Source organism: Rattus rattus, chromosome 7 (assembly GCF_011064425.1).
Source record: "Rattus rattus isolate New Zealand chromosome 7, Rrattus_CSIRO_v1, whole genome shotgun sequence".
Classification (NCBI taxonomy): domain Eukaryota; kingdom Metazoa; phylum Chordata; class Mammalia; order Rodentia; family Muridae; genus Rattus; species Rattus rattus.
In genome coordinates this window covers 36,351,326-36,369,199 of record NC_046160.1, presented here as the reverse complement: position 1 = coordinate 36,369,199, position 17,874 = coordinate 36,351,326, and the positions used below count along the sequence as shown (strand labels likewise).

The following is a 17,874-nucleotide window of genomic DNA, read 5'->3' as shown; positions in this document are numbered from 1 at the left end:
GGTGACAGCTTCACTGCTGAGGGACACTGACATTGCTGTTAGGCCCTCTGTGGATGAGTGCTATGCTGTCGCTCCCTCTGGGTTATGCAGAAGTGTGTGGCTCTTTGGGGGAGGGGTACGGGAAGGGGGAGGGGGAGGCAGCTGTTGTACTGGGGAGCAGATCTGCACTTTGGAGATGGAGCTCCCGAGTTGGGTTGTGGGGTAACACTGTTCTGACCCACTCCATGCACTCTTTCAGATAAACGAAGCCGGCACCTCGGAGCTGACGGCGTTTATCTGGATGACCTCACAGACATGGATCCGGAAGTGGCTGCCCTGTATTTCCCCAAGAAGTAAAAGTTCTTTTCATTACTCAGCTTACTTTATTTTTTGGCTTCTGAGATACAGTCTAACTGTGGTCTAGGGTATTCTTGAATTTATGGTGGTCCTGTTGCCTCAACTTCTTGAGTGCTTGGATTGCAGGGTTGAGATATCTTATCTGGCTTTGATACCATTTTCTGTAGTATAAGAAGGGTCAGTTAAAAGACTCTCTCTCTCTCTCTCTCTCTCTCTCTCTCTCCCTCCCTCCCTCCCTCCCTCCCCCCGTCTCTCTCTCTCTCTCTCTCTCTCTCTCTCTCTCTCTCTCTCTCTCTCTCTCTCTGTGTGTGTGTGTGTGTGTGTGTGTGTGTGTTTGTAGGAGCACATGGCTGCCCTGTACTCACTACAGGAATGTGAGCTCAAGGCTATTCTGTGAAGGAGCCTGAGTCTGGGTTTCAGTGATCAGTGGCTCCCATCCAAGTGAGTGAGTGACTGAGTAAGGAGAGAGGGGGAGGTGGGGGGGGAGGGAGAGGGGAGAGAGACAGAGACAGAGACAGAGACAGAAAGAGAGTGACAGAGACACACAGACACACACACAGACAGAGAGAGAGAGAGAGAGAGAGAGAGAGACAGAGAGAGAGAGAGAATGAACAGTGTGAAAGAACAGGGAGCCCAGTAGAAAACACACACACAGAGAGAGAGAGAGAGAGAGAGAGAGAGAAAGAGAGAGAGATTTATCCTTCCTGAGAGAGAGAGAGACAGAGACAGAGAGTGACAGAGACACACAGACACACACATATATAGAGACAGAGACAGACACACACACACACAGAGAGAGAGAGAGAGAGAGAGAGAGAGAGAGAGAGAGAGAGAGAGAGAGAGATTGATTTATCCTTCCTGAGTGGGACTCACACTCAGCTTTGGGGGAACAACCCAGCCTTGGCTCCCTTGGGATGTAGGGAGGCCCAGTGCCCTGGTGGGTGACGGTGGCCTCCCAGGCACACTTTTTCTGGGGTTTACTTCATATGGGTTTGAAGTGTCACAGGAGAATGTGAGAAGCCCTCTTGAGCTGGGTCCTTTAACTTGGATGTCTGTACCAGTGTTTTGATGGCAAAGCTGCCCTGAGGTGACAGCAGTTGCTCCTTTTTGGTGCAGCTTTCTAGAGGGTCATTGATATAATCGGAGCGAGGAGGGTGGGATGCTCAGAACAGCTTCTCTCTCCTTTCAGTGGGGATCCCGGTGGGCTTCCCAAACAAGCAAGTGACAACGGAGCCAGGTCAGCCAACCAGTCCCCACAGTCGGTGGGTAGCTCGGGCATTGACAGCGGCGTGGAGAGCACCTCCGACAGCCTGAGGGACCTGCCGTCCATCGCCATCTCCCTCTGCGGTGGCCTCAGTGACCACAGAGAGATCACCAAAGGTACTAGGCTGTAATGGGACAGCACCCTCTAGTGGCCGCTGGTCAGAAACCCCCAGAGCCGAGAACTCTAGGATCAGTTCTCTAGCTCCTGGCTGTGAGAAAAAGGACCATTCTCTGGTCCTATAAGAATCTGGTTACAGGGGTCGGGGATTTAGCTCAGTGGTAGAGTGCTTGCCTAGCAAGCGCAAGGCCCTGGGTTTGGTCCCCAGCTCCGAAAAAAAGAATCTGGTTACAGTTAGAATTTTGTCAGGGTGCAAGGGCCTTCAGACACCAAGGAGGCTGTTGGGCTCAGAGATGATTGTTGAGCACAAATGGGTGTCCCCTATGTCCAGAGCCAGCCCTGAAGAATGTTCAAGGCGATTCTGTGGGGGATGGGGTGGGGATCAACAGTCGCTCTGGATGTCATATCACGTTGGGAGTGTGTGTGAAATCTCTGGGGCCCCAGAGGAGGGAAAGGGCAGTTGAGTCAGTTTGGGGAATTCTGGAAATGTTTCACCCGTATAGTTCCAGAGGCTACTATACGGGTAGGCCTTACATACACTGTCTGCCGTTCTGGAAAGAAAGGGCTAATGTCCCATGATGGGTCCATTGTGCATGCCTGAGACTCCTCGCTGGTACAGCAGCAGCGGTTGCCTGTTGGATTCCTGAACCTAATGTTCCTCCATCTTTCTTCTTTCCCCTCTATTGCTGCTTGCTCTTTGTACTCCATCCCCAGGGGACAGATTTTCCAGCAGGGATGGTCGTGCTCTTCCTGCTCTACTGACCATGGTGGTGTCCCTCCTAGGCAGACTTCTTATGCACAGACTGGGCCCTCTTATCCTGGCCTGGTGCCACCAGTCCTTCCTAGCGATTCGATCCTTTTTTCCTTCGCATCTTCTGAGACCACAGTTTTGACACCTGTGTCTGTTATACTCCTGAGCTGTGATGGGGCAGCTTGCTCTGCTGGTGACATACTGGAACTCCCTGCCTGATACATGCACAGTGCACTGCTGGTGGGAGTTCCGAGTTCCTGTGTGGTCAGGGGTGGCTGGAAGCCCAGAGAGTACACTAGGTCTTCATTATGATCCTGAGGGCTCCTGTTGGAGGCCAGTATGTATGGGTTTATATCACCAAGGGACATTGTTCTCCTTGACAGGAGTGATCCCCCATGTCTGCTGTCATCTGGGACTTTTTGTCACCCAAAGCTTTAGGATTCCCCAGGGAAGGAGTGCGCATGATTTGGGCCAGTGAGACTGAGCTCCAGTTAAGGGCCAAGGCATGGCCCAGCTGAGTGGGGAAATTGAAGGAAGTCAGTGTCTTTGGCCAGACACTCAAAGGCTCTCTGGTCCAGGGCTGAGGACCGGGCCTTCTGACCCATAGCATTCCTGCCTGGGGGGCCTGCTGTGAGCTTGGTGAGCGAGGATGAGCCAGGTCAGCGCCAACCCTACAGGGCTTGAGCTCCCACTCCCTCACTTTGCATAGAAGGCAGTAAATGGCAGTGCTGCTCCAACACCGACTGAGCCCTGACTTTGGGCGGGATGCTGACCACCGTCCTCCCCATCTTTAGCACCATGGTCATCATGCACATGCTAAGGGGGAGAGCTTTGAGGCTTGGGGACTTCAGTCACTTGTCTCAGATTACCACAGCAAAAGTGACTCAGGCTGCTGTCCCTGGTAAACGTTCCTCTGCCTCTACAGGCAAGCTCTGTCTCCACATTTGTTGATATCTTAAGACATCCTTCACCCCCCACCCCCCAATAAAACAGGAAGCCACGCTCCCTCTTTACCAGTGCATTCTGTAGGTTTGTAGGACTGTCTGATGAGGTGCAGTTTACAAACTCTCAGGGAAGCACGTGGCGATGAGTAAGCTGAACATTGGCCTGTTTCTTTAAGAAATACACTTTGTGATTTTTTCCCCCATCCTACTGTTGCCACCACAGATGCATTTTTGGAACAAGCCGTGTCATATCAGCAATTTGCCGACAACCCTGCTATCATTGATGATCCCAACCTCGTGGTCAAGATTGGTAATAAGTGAGTTCTCGTTGACAGTCCTTTTGGCAGTGGCATGGTACTGTTTCTGTCACGCCTTAACGAAGTCTTTGCTAAAGTTAGTCATCACCTTTATTATTCGTAAATGCTGTGTTCCCATGCAGCTGCTGGGTCGAGATTATTGCGGGTCTCGTGGAGTGTGTATGTTTGTGTGTGTGCGTGTATGCATGTGTATATGGGTGTGCCTTTTCTGTGTAAGTATACACATGTGTGTGTATATGGTGTGTTTGCATATGTGTGTATGTATGTATGTGTGTATGTATGTATATGTATGTATGTATGTATGTGTGTGTGTGCATTTACACATGTATGTGTGCAGAGGCCAGAGGTCTACATTGTCTGTCATCTTTGAGCATGCTATCTATTTTTGTTTTGTTTTTTGAGTCCGGATCTCTCTATGTAGCCCTGGATGTCCTGGAACTATGTTGACCATGTTGGCTTCAAGCTCACTGAGATCTGCCTACCTCTGCCTCTCTAGTTGCTGGGATTAAAGGTGGTTGCCACCATGACCAGTCGTCTACTTTATTGTTTGAGATGGGGTCTCCACTGAATCTGAAACTTGCTGGTTTGGCCTGACTGGCTGAAGGGCAAGTCCTAGATATCCCCTGTCTCCATATTTCCCTAGCACTGGAGTTACGGGTCTGGGCTATCAGGCCTGGCTTTTTACTGTGGGTACTGGGGATCTGAAATCAGATTCTTTCAGGGCATGCACCTCATCCACCGAGCTGTCTCCCCAGCCGTATCTTGAGGATTTTTTTTTTTTTCTTTTTTTCGGAGCTGGGGACCGAACCCAGGGCCTTGTGCTTGCTAGGCAAGTGCTCTACCACTGAGCTAAATCCCCAACCCCTGAGGATTTTAATATGTGCCTGCACCAGATGTTGAAATTGGCCACGTCAGGCGTGGTGTCCAGACTGTGGGACTTTGACTCTGTCTGGTCCTAGGCATGTGGCACAGCTGCCCTTTAGAGACATTAGTGTATTGCCATCCCAGGTCTGGTGTGCCGTGATCTCTGCTGACCTGATGGGTAGTAGACTTTCCCCCCTGAGAGGAGGTTGCAAGTGTTTTCTGTGTTGTCTTAGGAGCTTACGGAGTAGCTGCCTGTCCCTTTTCTGTGAAGGTCAGTAGGTCATGGCCTGGAGCAGGACCACACAGTGGGACTTGGCTGCTGCCCAGCTGGTGGCACGTCTGTGGCTCACCCTCCTGCCTTGTCTACTGCTGACCCTCGCCTTCACCACAGCAGTGAGATGAGCAGGAGGAGGGAGGCACTGTGTAGATAGGGGCAGCATGGAGGCCTGGAGGGAGCAAGCACTGGGGCTTGATAAAAGGCTTCACTGGGGTCCACCTGTTCCATGACATCCCACGTGGCAGTAGACATGGTTTTGTCCCCACCCCCTCTTCTGACACCATTTCCTTGTCTCGCTAGGTACTACAACTGGACAACAGCAGCTCCTCTACTTCTGGCAATGCAGGCTTTCCAGAAACCTTTGCCAAAGGTGAGCGCTAACACGATTAAGACAAGGGGCCTGGGGAGGGACAGGTTAGTGGGGGAATCGTAGCTCGACTTTGGAAACCTGAGGCCATGGTGTCTTGATGCTCACGAGTTACCCACATCAGTGTTTCAGATCATCCTGTCTTGTACCTGACCCTACTTCCCTTCCTCACCAGGGCAAGGCTTGCAAATCATGTATTGTAGGCTCTTGATCCCACCCACTCCTCGCCCAGTGATTGGTCCCCTGAAATCTTTATTCACTAGGGGAAGGTCCTTGCCACATTCACCCTTTCTGTCTAGTTAAAAAAAGAACTTTTCTCTCAGATGGAGGCAGGGCAGATTCTGTGTGCTTCAGTGCTCAAAGCTCGATGACTTCTAACCTGGTTCTCGGCAGAGCTGCAGGATGAGTGTGAACAGTACAGGGCTAGTGCGGATGTGCCTCTGAACATGTTGCAAGCTGGTTTTGGACCACAGTTTGGAAGGAGGCAGGTTGCTTGAATTACAGGGTCTAAAAGTTCAGAGTCACCTCAGGGTACCCTAGTGTCATTTATTAAGTAGCCTTCTGCTTGTCGGTTAGTGGTGGCTGTTCCATTTACCTATGAATTGAGGCTAATTTCTTAATCTAAACTTTAGATTTTCTGTCGAAGTGATGCTTACTTATGAACTGTCATGGAACTTTTTAGATTGCTGTAGATTGAACTCCCTACAGGACAGTGCCTACGTACTGTAATCCTGTCTGAGGGTTTTCTTGGCTGCTTTTGTTTGTTGGTGAACCTTAGACTCCATCTAAAAATCCTATTAGGTTTTCTTTTCAGGTCGTAGGGCTTGTCTGTGGATGGCCTTGCTCGGGTGGAGGTGGGGAGTAGACGATGAATTTGTAGGTTGTGCCGTCCATAAACATTGTATGCACGGTTCGCATTAAGTGGGCTCAGTTTACCTTCTGTGTCAGATACAGATCTCTTAAATACAAGTTGCATATTTGAGGCCAACTCTGTGAATCATGTATCTGTCTACCTACTTGTGTCCTGTTAGATTGAAATACTTAGTTTCCCCACTCGGAGGTTTCTTCTTTAGCTAAGGTAATGGTGGCTTACAATCCTTCTAAATGGAAGAAGAAAGTTTAGATAACATTGCCCTTGGCCCCCAGATAGCCTTAAGTCAGGCATCGCTAGTTGGAATTATTTACAAAATTATTTTATGTCTAATCTCCCCTTTCAAGCTTTGTATGCAAGGTATCCATAGGAATTTTGTCTTTAACCTTGATTTTTAAATCAGTCTGCTAAACTTAAGTTGGTCAAACTTTGAAAGCTTAGGTTTACCAAAAAGCCAAAAAGTAAAAAAAAAACAAAAAAACAAAAAAACAAAAAACCACCCAAGCAACCCCAAAGCCTGTGCATTTTGGCTGCATTTCCAGCTTTTTGATCCTGTGCTGTAGTGACTATTTTTTTCTTTTCATGTTTTATTTCATAATCACCATAGTACTCATAGTACTGTAATCGCTCATAGTACTGTAATCAGCCATTTTAATGTGAAAACTTAGGATCTACTAACCACTAATGATTTCTAATCCTTTCTTTCCTGTTGTTGCTGTGTTATATTCTGTTTGTTGTCCGTTGGTTCTTTTCCCATCTTCTTAAGTCTTCGTGCCTCAGTTACCTCCACGTGATTTTGGACGCCATTAGGTTTTGCCTTTCTAAAATTTTCAGCCCACCCACAGTATGTTGCGTTCTGTTTTGTTTGTTTGCTTTTTGCCTCTGACTTTGATTTGTACGCATGTTTTCTTTTGTTTTGAGTGTGCTACGTTGAGCTTTTTTTTTTTTTTTTGGTTCCATTATTTATGTTACCATCCATTTAAAACAGGCCACTGTGGAATCCATCATGAGAGATAAGATGCCCAAAAAGGGAGGGAGATGGTGGTTTTCCTGGAGAGGAAGAAACGCCACAATCAAAGAGGTGAGTGGAGACCGTGATGTGGGGCTGCACGCCGTGAGGCCTGGTTTGGTGTAGTTGGGTTTACTTCTTCTGTTTGTAGGAGTGAGACACACGCCATAATGCGGGGGTTTGGTGAGCTGGTCCTACTGCAAAGGGGCCACAGGCAGAGGGTGGGCAGGATGGAGGAGAGGCCAGCAGAGCCTGGCTCTGTCACCTTCTGACTTATAGACTCAGGTCAAGTTGTTTTCCTACTCTGGAGTTTCTTTATCATTAAAAAAAAAAGATGTACTAGGTGTGTGTCTTCAGGGACAGAAAACCCAAAAGCAACTTAAGGGAGGTGGAGTTTATTTTGCTTCACAGACTGAAAGCGGAGTCAAGAAGGTGGCAGGAGCTTGAATTAGCCGGTCACAGTGAGAGCCAGTGGAGGCTGTCACTCTCCTCTGGGTTCAGTCCAGGACCCCAGGCCATGAATGGTGCCACCCACAGTTAGCGTGTGTCTTTCGAGATTAAAGGACCCAACCGAGATCTTGCGAAGTTGACAATATTGACCATCACAGAAGGGTTTCGACATCACTTAGATTTTAAAGCACGTTGTGCTGATGAGGATGACACTGCTGAGTCTTGCCGTGGCTGTTGATCGAGCCATTAGTCGTGTCCCTGAGGGGTCAGGTCTGATGTCATGTGGATTTGCCTGAGTTCCTGGGAAAGGCTCTGCTCTTTCGGGTCTCTCTCCATCTCTCGGCACGTGTCCAGTTCACTTCCTTGTTTGGCCTCCAGGCTCAGGGCTCTCCTGGATTTTCTCCATGCTCTCTCAGCTGCTCCTCCTCTGGCCAGCTCTGCACTGTACTTCGGGCCCCTTCTCTTTTGCTTTCACCTCTTGGTTTTCCTCAAGCATCCACTTGTGCATGCCTTCAGGGTGGCTCCATTTCTTGTTTCCAGGCCAGACAAAGCAGACACTGGTTTGTGTCCCACACCCACTGTCACTTAGCCAGAGAAGCAGAAGCTTCCAGGCATGCAGGTGGGAGCTACTCCAGGCACGCTCAGGGTTTCCTTTGTGGAAGCAGCGGGCTGGGAAGGGCTCCACCGTCCATCTGTGGCTGGACATGGCCTTTATTCGTGCTCTGTCCATGGAGGCTTGTGAGATTACAGATTAAGTGTTGCCCAGATTTGAACATTTCCCTTTAGCTGCTCTCCTACAAGTCCAGACCACCTTCCCCTCTCCCAGGCTGCCTTTGAGCTGTGTTTGAGCCGGTTCTTGCCTCCTCTTTCTTATTCTCTGTATCTGTTTAAGGTGGTGATCCTAATTTATGTTGCTCCTTGTTCAAAACGTTTTTCATTATTGATGTGTACATGTATACACACACACACACACACACACACACACACACACACACACACGGTAATGTTCACCTCCCACTCCCCCTCCCCCCCGTCCTCCTCTCACTGTGGTGTCTGTATTTATGTGTGTGCTTATGTGTGAGAGTGTACCTGTGTCTGGTGTATGCTGGAGGAGGGCACTCGGTATCCTGCTCGATTCCTTTTCTCTTCATTCTCTGGAGACTCTGTCTCCCACTGAGCCTGGAGGTAGGCTGGAAGTCAGCAAACTCTGTTAGCCTCCTGCCTCCACCTGCCACGGATCTGGAGTTATGGGCGTGTCTAGCTGGGCCCTGCTATTTCGTAGGTGCTGAGGACGGATGCAGACCCTCCTGCTTGTGAAGCAAGTGCTCTTCCTATTGTGCTGTCTCTTCAGTCCATGCTTCATCATCTTTAGTGGCTTCCCAGGGCTTCTACAGTGATGGCCAAGGCTTTTGTCATCCTAAAGTACTTGCGGGTTCTAGCTCTGACTTCCCATGCTGTCCTGTCTTCTCCCTCTATCCTTTAGCGTTTGTGATCAAAGGCGACTCTATGCCTGGGCCTTTGCACATGCTGTTTCCTGTCTCGTGCTGTCGGGATCCCTTTGATTCCCTCTTCACTTAAGTAACCAGCAACTCAACTCTTTTTTTGTGCCAGATTAACCCAGCCTGCTGTCGCTGCTTTTGTAGACCATGGCCTTCTATTTGACTAACATTTCTTACCTCTTTCCCTCCCTAAGTTCCAGGAAGATTAAAAACCACTGACAGCTATGCAGCTGGTGTAGGATTAGGTATGTACTTAGTGAGCAATGATTGCTTCTGTGGAAGGTAGTATAAAAAACCAGAAGGTTTTGTAAACATTACCAGAAGCATCACTGAACTCCTTTGATTCTGTGAGTTTAAAGGGAGAAGGTGCCCTGAAGAGCTGTCTGCAGATCCAGTTGTCCTTTGATGTGCTGCTAGGGCATCTGCATATTGCCACCTGCTGCGGTATCTCCAAGGGTTTCAGCAAGTCGTACAAACATGGATGCCATCCTGCAGTGGACTTAAAACATTAAGGGCTTTCTAGCTTTCTTACCAGAGGGCAGAATGTTCTAGAATTTCAGGAAGAAGTACACTTCAAAGACTTCTTATTTGTAGGTTTCCTAGAATCTCAACAGTTAGACTTAAGGGGAATTCCAGTATAGTAAGGGGCATTTATGGAATCAAATGTTTCTGTAAAGGATGGAAATCATTTCCGAATGAGCCTAATGAAAAGTTCTTAACTGTTCTCATTCACAATCATTCAGTCCATAATAAATAACTGGCTATGTCTTGTTGCTTTTATACTTATCAAAGCAAACAACAGGTGGGCATGGTGGTGCATGCCTTTAATCCCATTACTCAGGAGTCAGAAGCAGGTGGATCTCTATGAGTTCATGGCCAGCCTGGTCTACCAGAGTGGTCTAGTGAGTTTTAGGCCAGCTAAGACCACATAGTGAGGCCCTGTCTCAAACCAAACCAGGACAAAACAAAACAAAAGGAAATGCCAAAAACAGAACAATCAGAAACAAACAAAACCCAACAAAGTAAAGCTGGGCATGGCATTGCATGCCTGTAACTGTAATACTAAAGGCAGAGGCAGGAGGATTGCCACAGGCTGCTGGCCAGTCCAGGTTACATAATGTCAGGCAAGCAGGACTTATATAACAAGACCCTTGCATCCATCCATCCATCCATCCATCCATCCATCCATCCATCCATCCATCCAACCAACCAACCAGCTGAAGGAATATTTCAAACTAGTTTCCAGTACTCACACTTTAAGGTATTCCCTATTGGCTTGATTTATGTCCATTCCCCTTGAGACAGTGTCTATAGCCCCACTTACCTCAAACCTGCAGCTGTCTTCCTGTCTCAGCTTCCCCAGTGCTGAGATTTTAAGCATGAGTCACCTTGTTCAGCTAACTTGCTTGCTTTATTAAAACACGACATTGGAAGTGATTAACCTGTCTCCTGACCTGTGTCTCCTTCATCTGTTGAAATGTTCTCTGCTCTGTTCTGATTTGGTGGTAGTCCCCTGGCCTTGTCCTGTCCCTTCCCCTCTTTCTCCCTGGTGGCTGTCATGCTTTCTGTATCAGCCACTCCATCACTGTCTGAGAGGTTGAGGAAGCGAGGCTGGAAGAGTCAGCTGGCTTGCCCTGTGGTACAAACGCAAGCCACGGATGGGCCTGGACCCAGGGTTTTCTTAGACACATTAGGCTCTCTCCAGTATATCCAAGGGACATTTCCCTGTAGGATTTCGCTGCATTGGAAGAGAGAAATGTGTTCTCATTTTCCCTGCGAAAAATATGGTGTGCAAATATTTTTGAATATTTCTCTTGGCAATTAGAAGATGATGCCATGAATCAGATGCTCAGGAGTCCAGGCAGCCCCAGTAAAGCATGCGTCTTTGTGACAGGGATGGTGGCGTTTGGTGGGGTGCCAGGAACACTTATGGATAACAGACTCATTTCTGTCAAAATGTTTCTCACCTTAGTCTTAGGATACTTCTAGGCAAAGAAGTAATGAGGACTTGCCGAAAAAACCACCCCACCAGTCTCCTGTGTGTGGGTCCCCGTCCTGGACGTGTGTGTGCCTTCGTTGTCTTGCCCTGGACCTTAGGGAGCCCTTGGGTGGGACCCGAGCTTTTGGAGAGTCCTTTCTCCTTCCTTCTTCTCTGATGGCCTCTCGTCCTTTTCTCTAGGAGAGCAAGCCTGAGCAAGGCCTGCCTGGGAAGGGCCACAATACCGGAGAGCAGCCTGCACAGCTTGGCCTGACCACCAGGTATTGGGGAGTTGGGGAGTTGGGGGGGGTGTCCTTCGGGCAGCAATGCCTCCAGTCCCTGATGAGGACAGGCAGTGGCTCACATCCTAGGCCTGCGTTCCTGGAGTCAGTAGGGGACTGAGACTTGTCTTTCTCCGTGCTCCAGTGTATGCAGCTTCTCAGACAGCTGAGGTTCAAGGAAAAGGGAGTCCTCATCAAGATACCTAGCTAGACTATCTCTCCTGGTCCTGTCCTGGCACACACACACACACACACACACACACACACACACACACACACACACACACACACACGCCGGGGAGTGCATGTGTGTAGGTCAGAGGTCAGCACTGGACTCTTCCTCACTTGCTGATGGCTTCCCTGTGTCCTGATACATTTACGGGGGAAGCTGGCTTTGGTTTCATGTTCCCTAGCTCCTGGCCATAGCTCTGTACTTTAAAGGATGCTTTCCTCTGTCGCTTTCCACCTTGTTTTCTGAGGCGGTTTCTCACAGGCCTCAGGCTGCCTGGTCATTGAGACCTGTCTCCGTATTCCCCAGCCTCAGCAATGGAGTTATAGATGTGAGCTGAAGGGTCCGGTTTTTAAGTGGGTGCTGGTGATCCCCACTCAGGTCCTCATGGTTGCACGGCAAGCACTTTATTCAGCTGAGGCCCTGGTTGGCTTTTGACACCCTAGTCAGCGTCTGCAGTTCTGTCTCCAGGGCAGTCTCTGTAGGATTGAGGGTACCTTGACTCTGAGGGTGGTCTCTTTCGTCCATGCTGATGTTGATACTGGAACTGACATACTGATACCTGACCACTACAGCCTTCCTGTTCCCCGGGCAGCAGAGATTTTCTTACTCAACAGCTAGAACATGTGGGCAGAGTCACTGAGGGTCCCACCTACATCTTCATCAGTTTTGTACTTGGAGGCCAAAGCTAGGCCTATTATGGTTGGGGTATGTTGAGAACATGGAACCTACCTGATCTGATGGGCGTCCCTCTGTCGTGTGCCTGTTCAGTTGCAGGCAGAGCTGGCTTAGGTTTCATGTCCGCTGGCTCCAGACCACAGCTCTGTACCTTAAACTAATATATTTCTAGAATTCTCTGTTGGTAGGAACTTGTTCCATTGACAAGGAAGGGCCTCCTTTCTTATTCTCCATGGAGAAGACTAATTAGGGACGGTGCTGGGGTGGGGTAAGAGGGTGGAGAAGAACTGAAGACTGGGAGCCCACCATGGGCGGCATGGATGGGCTGTTTCTTGGCCCCCTGGGTTTGCTCCTGGTGCCCAGGTGGTGGCACTCTCCTTGCCCTGCTCCTCTGTGCTCTCCTGTGCCCAGGCCTGGAATGGATGAGACGCCCAGCAGTGTGAGCCTCAGCACTGTCTTCCTGGTCAAGAGTTCTGTCTGTCTGCAGTGGTGTCTACAGGCCAGAGTGGCTCAGAGCAGGGCTCAGGAGCAGGGGTGGTGTCAGGTCCACTCTCTGTGACCTTTGACTCCTTAAGACTCCTCTTTGCATCACCATCTGTGACACAGGGTGAGGCGCCCTGACATCTCTTTCTCCCTGGTGAGAATGCACAGGCCCACAGGCCAGACCATAGTCACCTAAGGACATGTGGTAATCCTAAACTCGGTATTTCAAACTATTTTAGGATGTACTGCATGGGCCACGTGCTGAGTGTCTTCCAAACTTACACTGCTGCTGCCAGCCAGGCCTAGAGCTGGAGGAGATGGGGCCTGGGGCCCCGTGAGCTGTTAAGGAGCATGGGCAGCGGCACAGGGCACACGGTGCCACCGCTGTTCTTAGCACGACTTTCATCCTTTCTATTTCTGACCATGGAGGAACTCGAGGACATGGGGTGGGCTGAGGGCAAGGGACAGCAGGACACTCATGGAGCATAGCTCGTGGAGTTTATGTGTGCTGTGCTGGGCTTTCTTCCTGTCTGGACTGAACTGTGGAGAAATGTGTTTCCTGTTGCATAAATGCAGCCCCACCCTGCCCCGTCCTGAATTACACTTATCCAACTGGAGAAATTATGAACTGGCTCCTGCGTAGTGCAATTGAGAGTCTGAAATGTGAGGAGGCTCTCCCGAGGGATGTGAATCTCTTCATGTATGGCAGCACCCTTGACTTCCGCTCTTATCAGAGTCATGTGATGCCTTAAAAGAAAAAAAAAAAAACTGGCATCTGAATGTTTTTCTAATTGACAGACTTGACTGACAGAACAGTCCCCAAAGTTCCATAATTGAGCAAACAGCTTGTCACCATACAAATAATTAAAATGCCATTTGAAAAATGTGTGCTGTGACAAGCACTAACCTAAACGTTGTTCACAGTTCCTCATCCGAACACAGATTTTTCAAATGACTTGGGGCCCTTTTGTTGCCGTTTGCAGCCACCGTAAAGCAAGTGACATTTAATGAGCCACTTCAAGAGGGATGTGGAAGGCTCTGCCTAGGAACAGCCTGTTCCACTCTGAGTGGTTAAGTCTGGAAGGTGGCAGCCTCCAACCACTGTCCACGTGCCCATCGGAGAGCTGCCAGCAGCCAACTGTACAACTCCCGCTTTGGTTTTGGAGTCTGTGTTTCCCTCCCTGTGTTCCTTCAACATGGCACGACACATGAATTTAGTGGGCCGTTCTTTTCCTAAGCAGCAGATGGAAATCACAGCCATTCCAACTTGCACACTCATTGCCCCTCCCCACAGGGGCATACATCAGTCTGTTGTTAGATCTCATTTCTCTCTAGTCTGGTTAGAGCACCAATGTTTTCCTCTTCAGAGAGGGCCCTTCAGCTCATCGTGCTTGACGAGGATGCCTTTGTCTGGAGCATGCCACGTGGCTCAGGCTCCAGGACCATGTCTGCCCTGGGGGCTCTGTATGGAATCTGCAGATGCTGGAATGGGCAGGGACTTTGGTCGAGCATGCTGTTTTATGGGAGAGCTGGCTGAGGTCCAGAGAGGAGTCCTTTGGTGTCTGTCTGGCATTGGGCTTACATGTCTGTCTCATTCTCCACACACCGTTACCTGCTGCATCCTGAGGTTTGGAGGGGTGGAGTTGAGTGTGTTCTGACTTTAGGATGAGGGTAACGGGCTGAAAGGCAGGAATAATAATTAATTCATCTTAAGTAGTGCATCATGTGTTTCCTTCCTTGGGCTGGTAACCTGGGGTTTTCAGATTGCGCTGCTGTCTGTACTCCAACTTGAACTGAACTCAGGTCTGTCTCAGATCAACCAGAGTTGCAGCCTGTGCAACCTGTCTCCTTTGGAATCGTCACTGCCACCAGAACTTAGTTACAAGCTTTGGGATTGTCAAGAGCGCTTCCCCCGTCCTGGTGGCTGTGTTGTAACTGGCTTTTTAGGAAAAAACCCGCGGAGAGCAGGAATCACCAGGCTATTATCTGGTGTTTGTTTTTGTTTTTGAATATCTGACTTCATAGAGAGCCAAGTCTCCACAGATGTGGGGTGCTGTGTGAGTGTTCCCCTTAATGACTCCTTGGTACTGGATAGGTACACATGGCGAGGAGTCTTGTATGGGAGGCTATTGGGTGACCATATGGCAGGCCAGGGAACAGAGCAGGGATGAGCTGAGAGGATGTTGGAAGGAGAAGGGAGCAGTTCCTGAGGTAAAGAAAGATGCGCATGTTGTTTTGTATAAAGGGATGATGACAGAGAGTGCTTGTTGATGGGTTTACTTTTGTCAACTTGACCCAATCTTAAGCATATCGTAGAAGAGGGAATCTTAATTGAAAAAGAAAACCTCCATCAGATTGGTCTATGGGTAAGTCTGTAAGGTATTGTCTTATGTAATGACCGATGTGGGAGATGCCCGTCTCACCACGGGCAGTGCCATTATTCCTGGGCAGGTGGTCCTAGGTTGTTGTACAAGAAAGCAGGCTGAAGAAGCCATGAGGAGCAAGCCGACAAGCAGCACCCCTCTATGGCCTCTGCTTCAGCTCCTGCCTCCAGGTCCTCCCGGACTTCCATCAGTGATGGAGTGCGTGACTGGACAGTTTATAAGCTGAAACCAGCCCTTTCCTTCCTGTGTTGCTTTTGGTCATGGCGCTTTCTCACAGCAATGGAAACCCCGACTAGGACCATCAGGGACGTGCCTGCTTTGGGGGTACTTGGGTCTTTCCATTTTGTCCAAGCCCATTAAGCACTTTGCATGGGCTGACTTGGGAGGCAGAGCAGACACTATTAGGTTGGAGATGAAGCCATCAAGTTGAGCTCAGGGAGCAACTGATACACTGACCTGCTTTCTGTGAGGCACTTACAGACAGTGGGACTGATCGACCCGCCTCCCAGCCCCAGCCGGGAGGAGGCAGAAGAAGAGCTGGAGCATTGGTCCGTGGTTCTGTGCTGGCACAGCTCGGCTCACAGTGACTTCCTAGGAGTCCTGGGGGGCAGGGGGTGAGCTGGTAACTCTTAAGTCCTAATTGTCTAGAATTGGACATGCGGAGTTGATGAGATTGGATACGAGGGAATTGATGGTGTTTACACTGTAGACATTTGGATTTTAGGGCCTGACCCTCAGCCTTCTGTGGAAAGAGAAAAGAAGGCAGGAGAGTGTGTATGTGTTTGTGTTTTTCCGGCCAGAATGGGTGTAGCCCTGCTCACCAGCGGTGGAATCACACTAGTTACAGTGAGTGATGAGAGTTCGTAAACTGGGGAGTGAATGAGAAGAGGCTGGCGCCCCCTCCCCCTCAACAATGAAGCCATGTATGAATGGGGATTTAAGGAGAGTTCATTGATAAATCTAAAGCCATATGGCAAATGACCACCCAAGAGACCCAATTGACTAAGTCATTGATTCGGGCCTAATGCGTTTTTAATGGTTACCCAGATGCGTTTCCTAATTACATCACCATGTGTTCCAGAATAAAGCATGAGTCATCCTCTAGTGATGAAGAGCACTCAGCTACCAAGCCATCGAGCTCGAGCCACCTCTCTCTCTTGTCCAATGTCAGCTACAAAAAGACCCTGCGGCTCACGTCGGAGCAGCTGGTGAGTCTCAGCTGTGTTTCTGGTCCTCAGATCACGGCCGGATAGAGTATTAGGGCTTTGCTGAAGGTCTGGGGGTCCCTTCTACTTTTCTGCTCCCACTTAGCCCTTCCTGGGGCCCTTTGTATGCCAGCATGCCCACTGGTGGCCTCACACCTCACTTTGGTGCCCTGTGTTCCCATCCTGACTTGTGTCTGCTCAGGTGGACTCTTTGTGTGATTTCGCATTCTGATTTGTTCTTTTTCTGACCGAGGAGGAGACAGCTTTCACTGCGTCCGTTTATCCTCATTATCAGTGCCTGAGAGACTTTGTGATGTCTCTCCTGAGTGGTTTTGCTTTGAGAGAGATGCTTGTTAACCCAAATGTATCTATAATATTGATGGAAATCAAGCAGGTGTGAGGGGATTTAGGGAATTTTAGGAAGCAAAGGATTTCCCCTCCCTCCCTCCGTGCGTGTGTGTGTGTGTGTGTGTGTGTGTGGGGGGCTTTCCCACCCTGGACTTATTTCAAATTGTGACCATCCAATGAAAAGATATTTCTACTTTTCTAAATAATTTTATTATAAGAATTTAAGGGAGCAGGCTTTGATAGGGTGTTATTTAAATGGGCAAAGATGATTCCATGTTTAGCCACGTGTAGGAACCTGAGGGACACTTAGAGGCAACCTGTGGGAGGCAACCTGTGGTTCTGTGTGGCCAGCCGCTGTGTCTCAAGGGTACCAGCAAACACTCAAGACTGACCAAAGGTAGTTTTGTTTTCTAAATGTGGTATGATGTGCTTGGGCATTTTTTATGGATTTAAAAGGCCTCTTTTTTCAATCTGTGTCATTATGATGGTTAGCAAAACCATGCTTTTGAGGGAAACATTTTTGCCTGTCTTACATTTGTGTCCTCACATCAAGGCATTGTATGTTTCCTAGGCGTGAGTGTGTCCTAAATGTGACTTAGGACAAGCCTGGTTGCCTGTGACTTGACTGTACCCTCACTCTCTAAGGACTGATCAAGTCAGCATTACGTTAGAGGCAGAATGCCTTGTCACGAGTGGCTGGTTGTTTCACACATGGAGACAGAGAGGGCTGGGTTTGACTTAGGTTGCTTGTCCAGCCCCGGAAAGAACGAGACAGAAACAGAAGCGAGAACTTTGCAGAACTGGGGGAAAGGTTCGGTTTAAAGCCCAAGTGTCCTTCTCATGGGATGGAAGCCAAATGATGCTTGAATCCAGACCCCTGCTCAAGCATACAAGTTGTTCATGGTTTGTTTGTTTGTTTTTTTTTTCCAGAAAAGCTTGAAGTTGAAGAATGGCCCCAATGATGTGGTGTTCAGTGTCACTACCCAGTACCAGGGCACCTGTCGCTGTGAGGGCACCATCTACCTGTGGAATTGGGATGACAAAGTCATCATCTCAGATATCGATGGTACCATCACAAGGTAGGCTTGACTGTGGTGCGGTCTGCAGCTGGCTTTCTTCTTCCTCTGAGGAGAATCATGGGAGCCAGAGTATAGTTTCTGGTGTAGCTGGGACGGCACAGAGAGGGCAACACCTTGGCCTCAGCAGCTGCCGCTGGGGCTGT

General features: G+C 49.2%; 1 protein-coding gene across 3 annotated transcripts in view; it reads left to right on the top strand.

Annotated features, from left to right (window-relative positions):
- The window catches only part of Lpin1 (lipin 1), a 56,053-nt gene that overhangs the window by 25,868 nt on the left and 12,311 nt on the right, over positions 1 to 17,874 (top strand). For 2 of the 3 annotated variants that reach the window (XM_032907495.1, XM_032907493.1), the window contains 8 exons: positions 239 to 332; positions 1,526 to 1,716; positions 3,636 to 3,729; positions 5,171 to 5,240; positions 7,097 to 7,189; positions 11,246 to 11,325; positions 16,181 to 16,307; positions 17,583 to 17,731. In XM_032907495.1, coding sequence (XP_032763386.1) covers positions 239 to 332; positions 1,526 to 1,716; positions 3,636 to 3,729; positions 5,171 to 5,240; positions 7,097 to 7,189; positions 11,246 to 11,325; positions 16,181 to 16,307; positions 17,583 to 17,731 — 898 coding nt within the window. Of the gene's footprint in view, positions 1 to 238; positions 333 to 1,525; positions 1,717 to 3,635; positions 3,730 to 5,170; positions 5,241 to 6,874; positions 6,953 to 7,096; positions 7,190 to 11,245; positions 11,326 to 16,180; positions 16,308 to 17,582; positions 17,732 to 17,874 lie in introns of all 3 variants that reach the window. The other variant, XM_032907494.1, reaches the window with a different exon arrangement.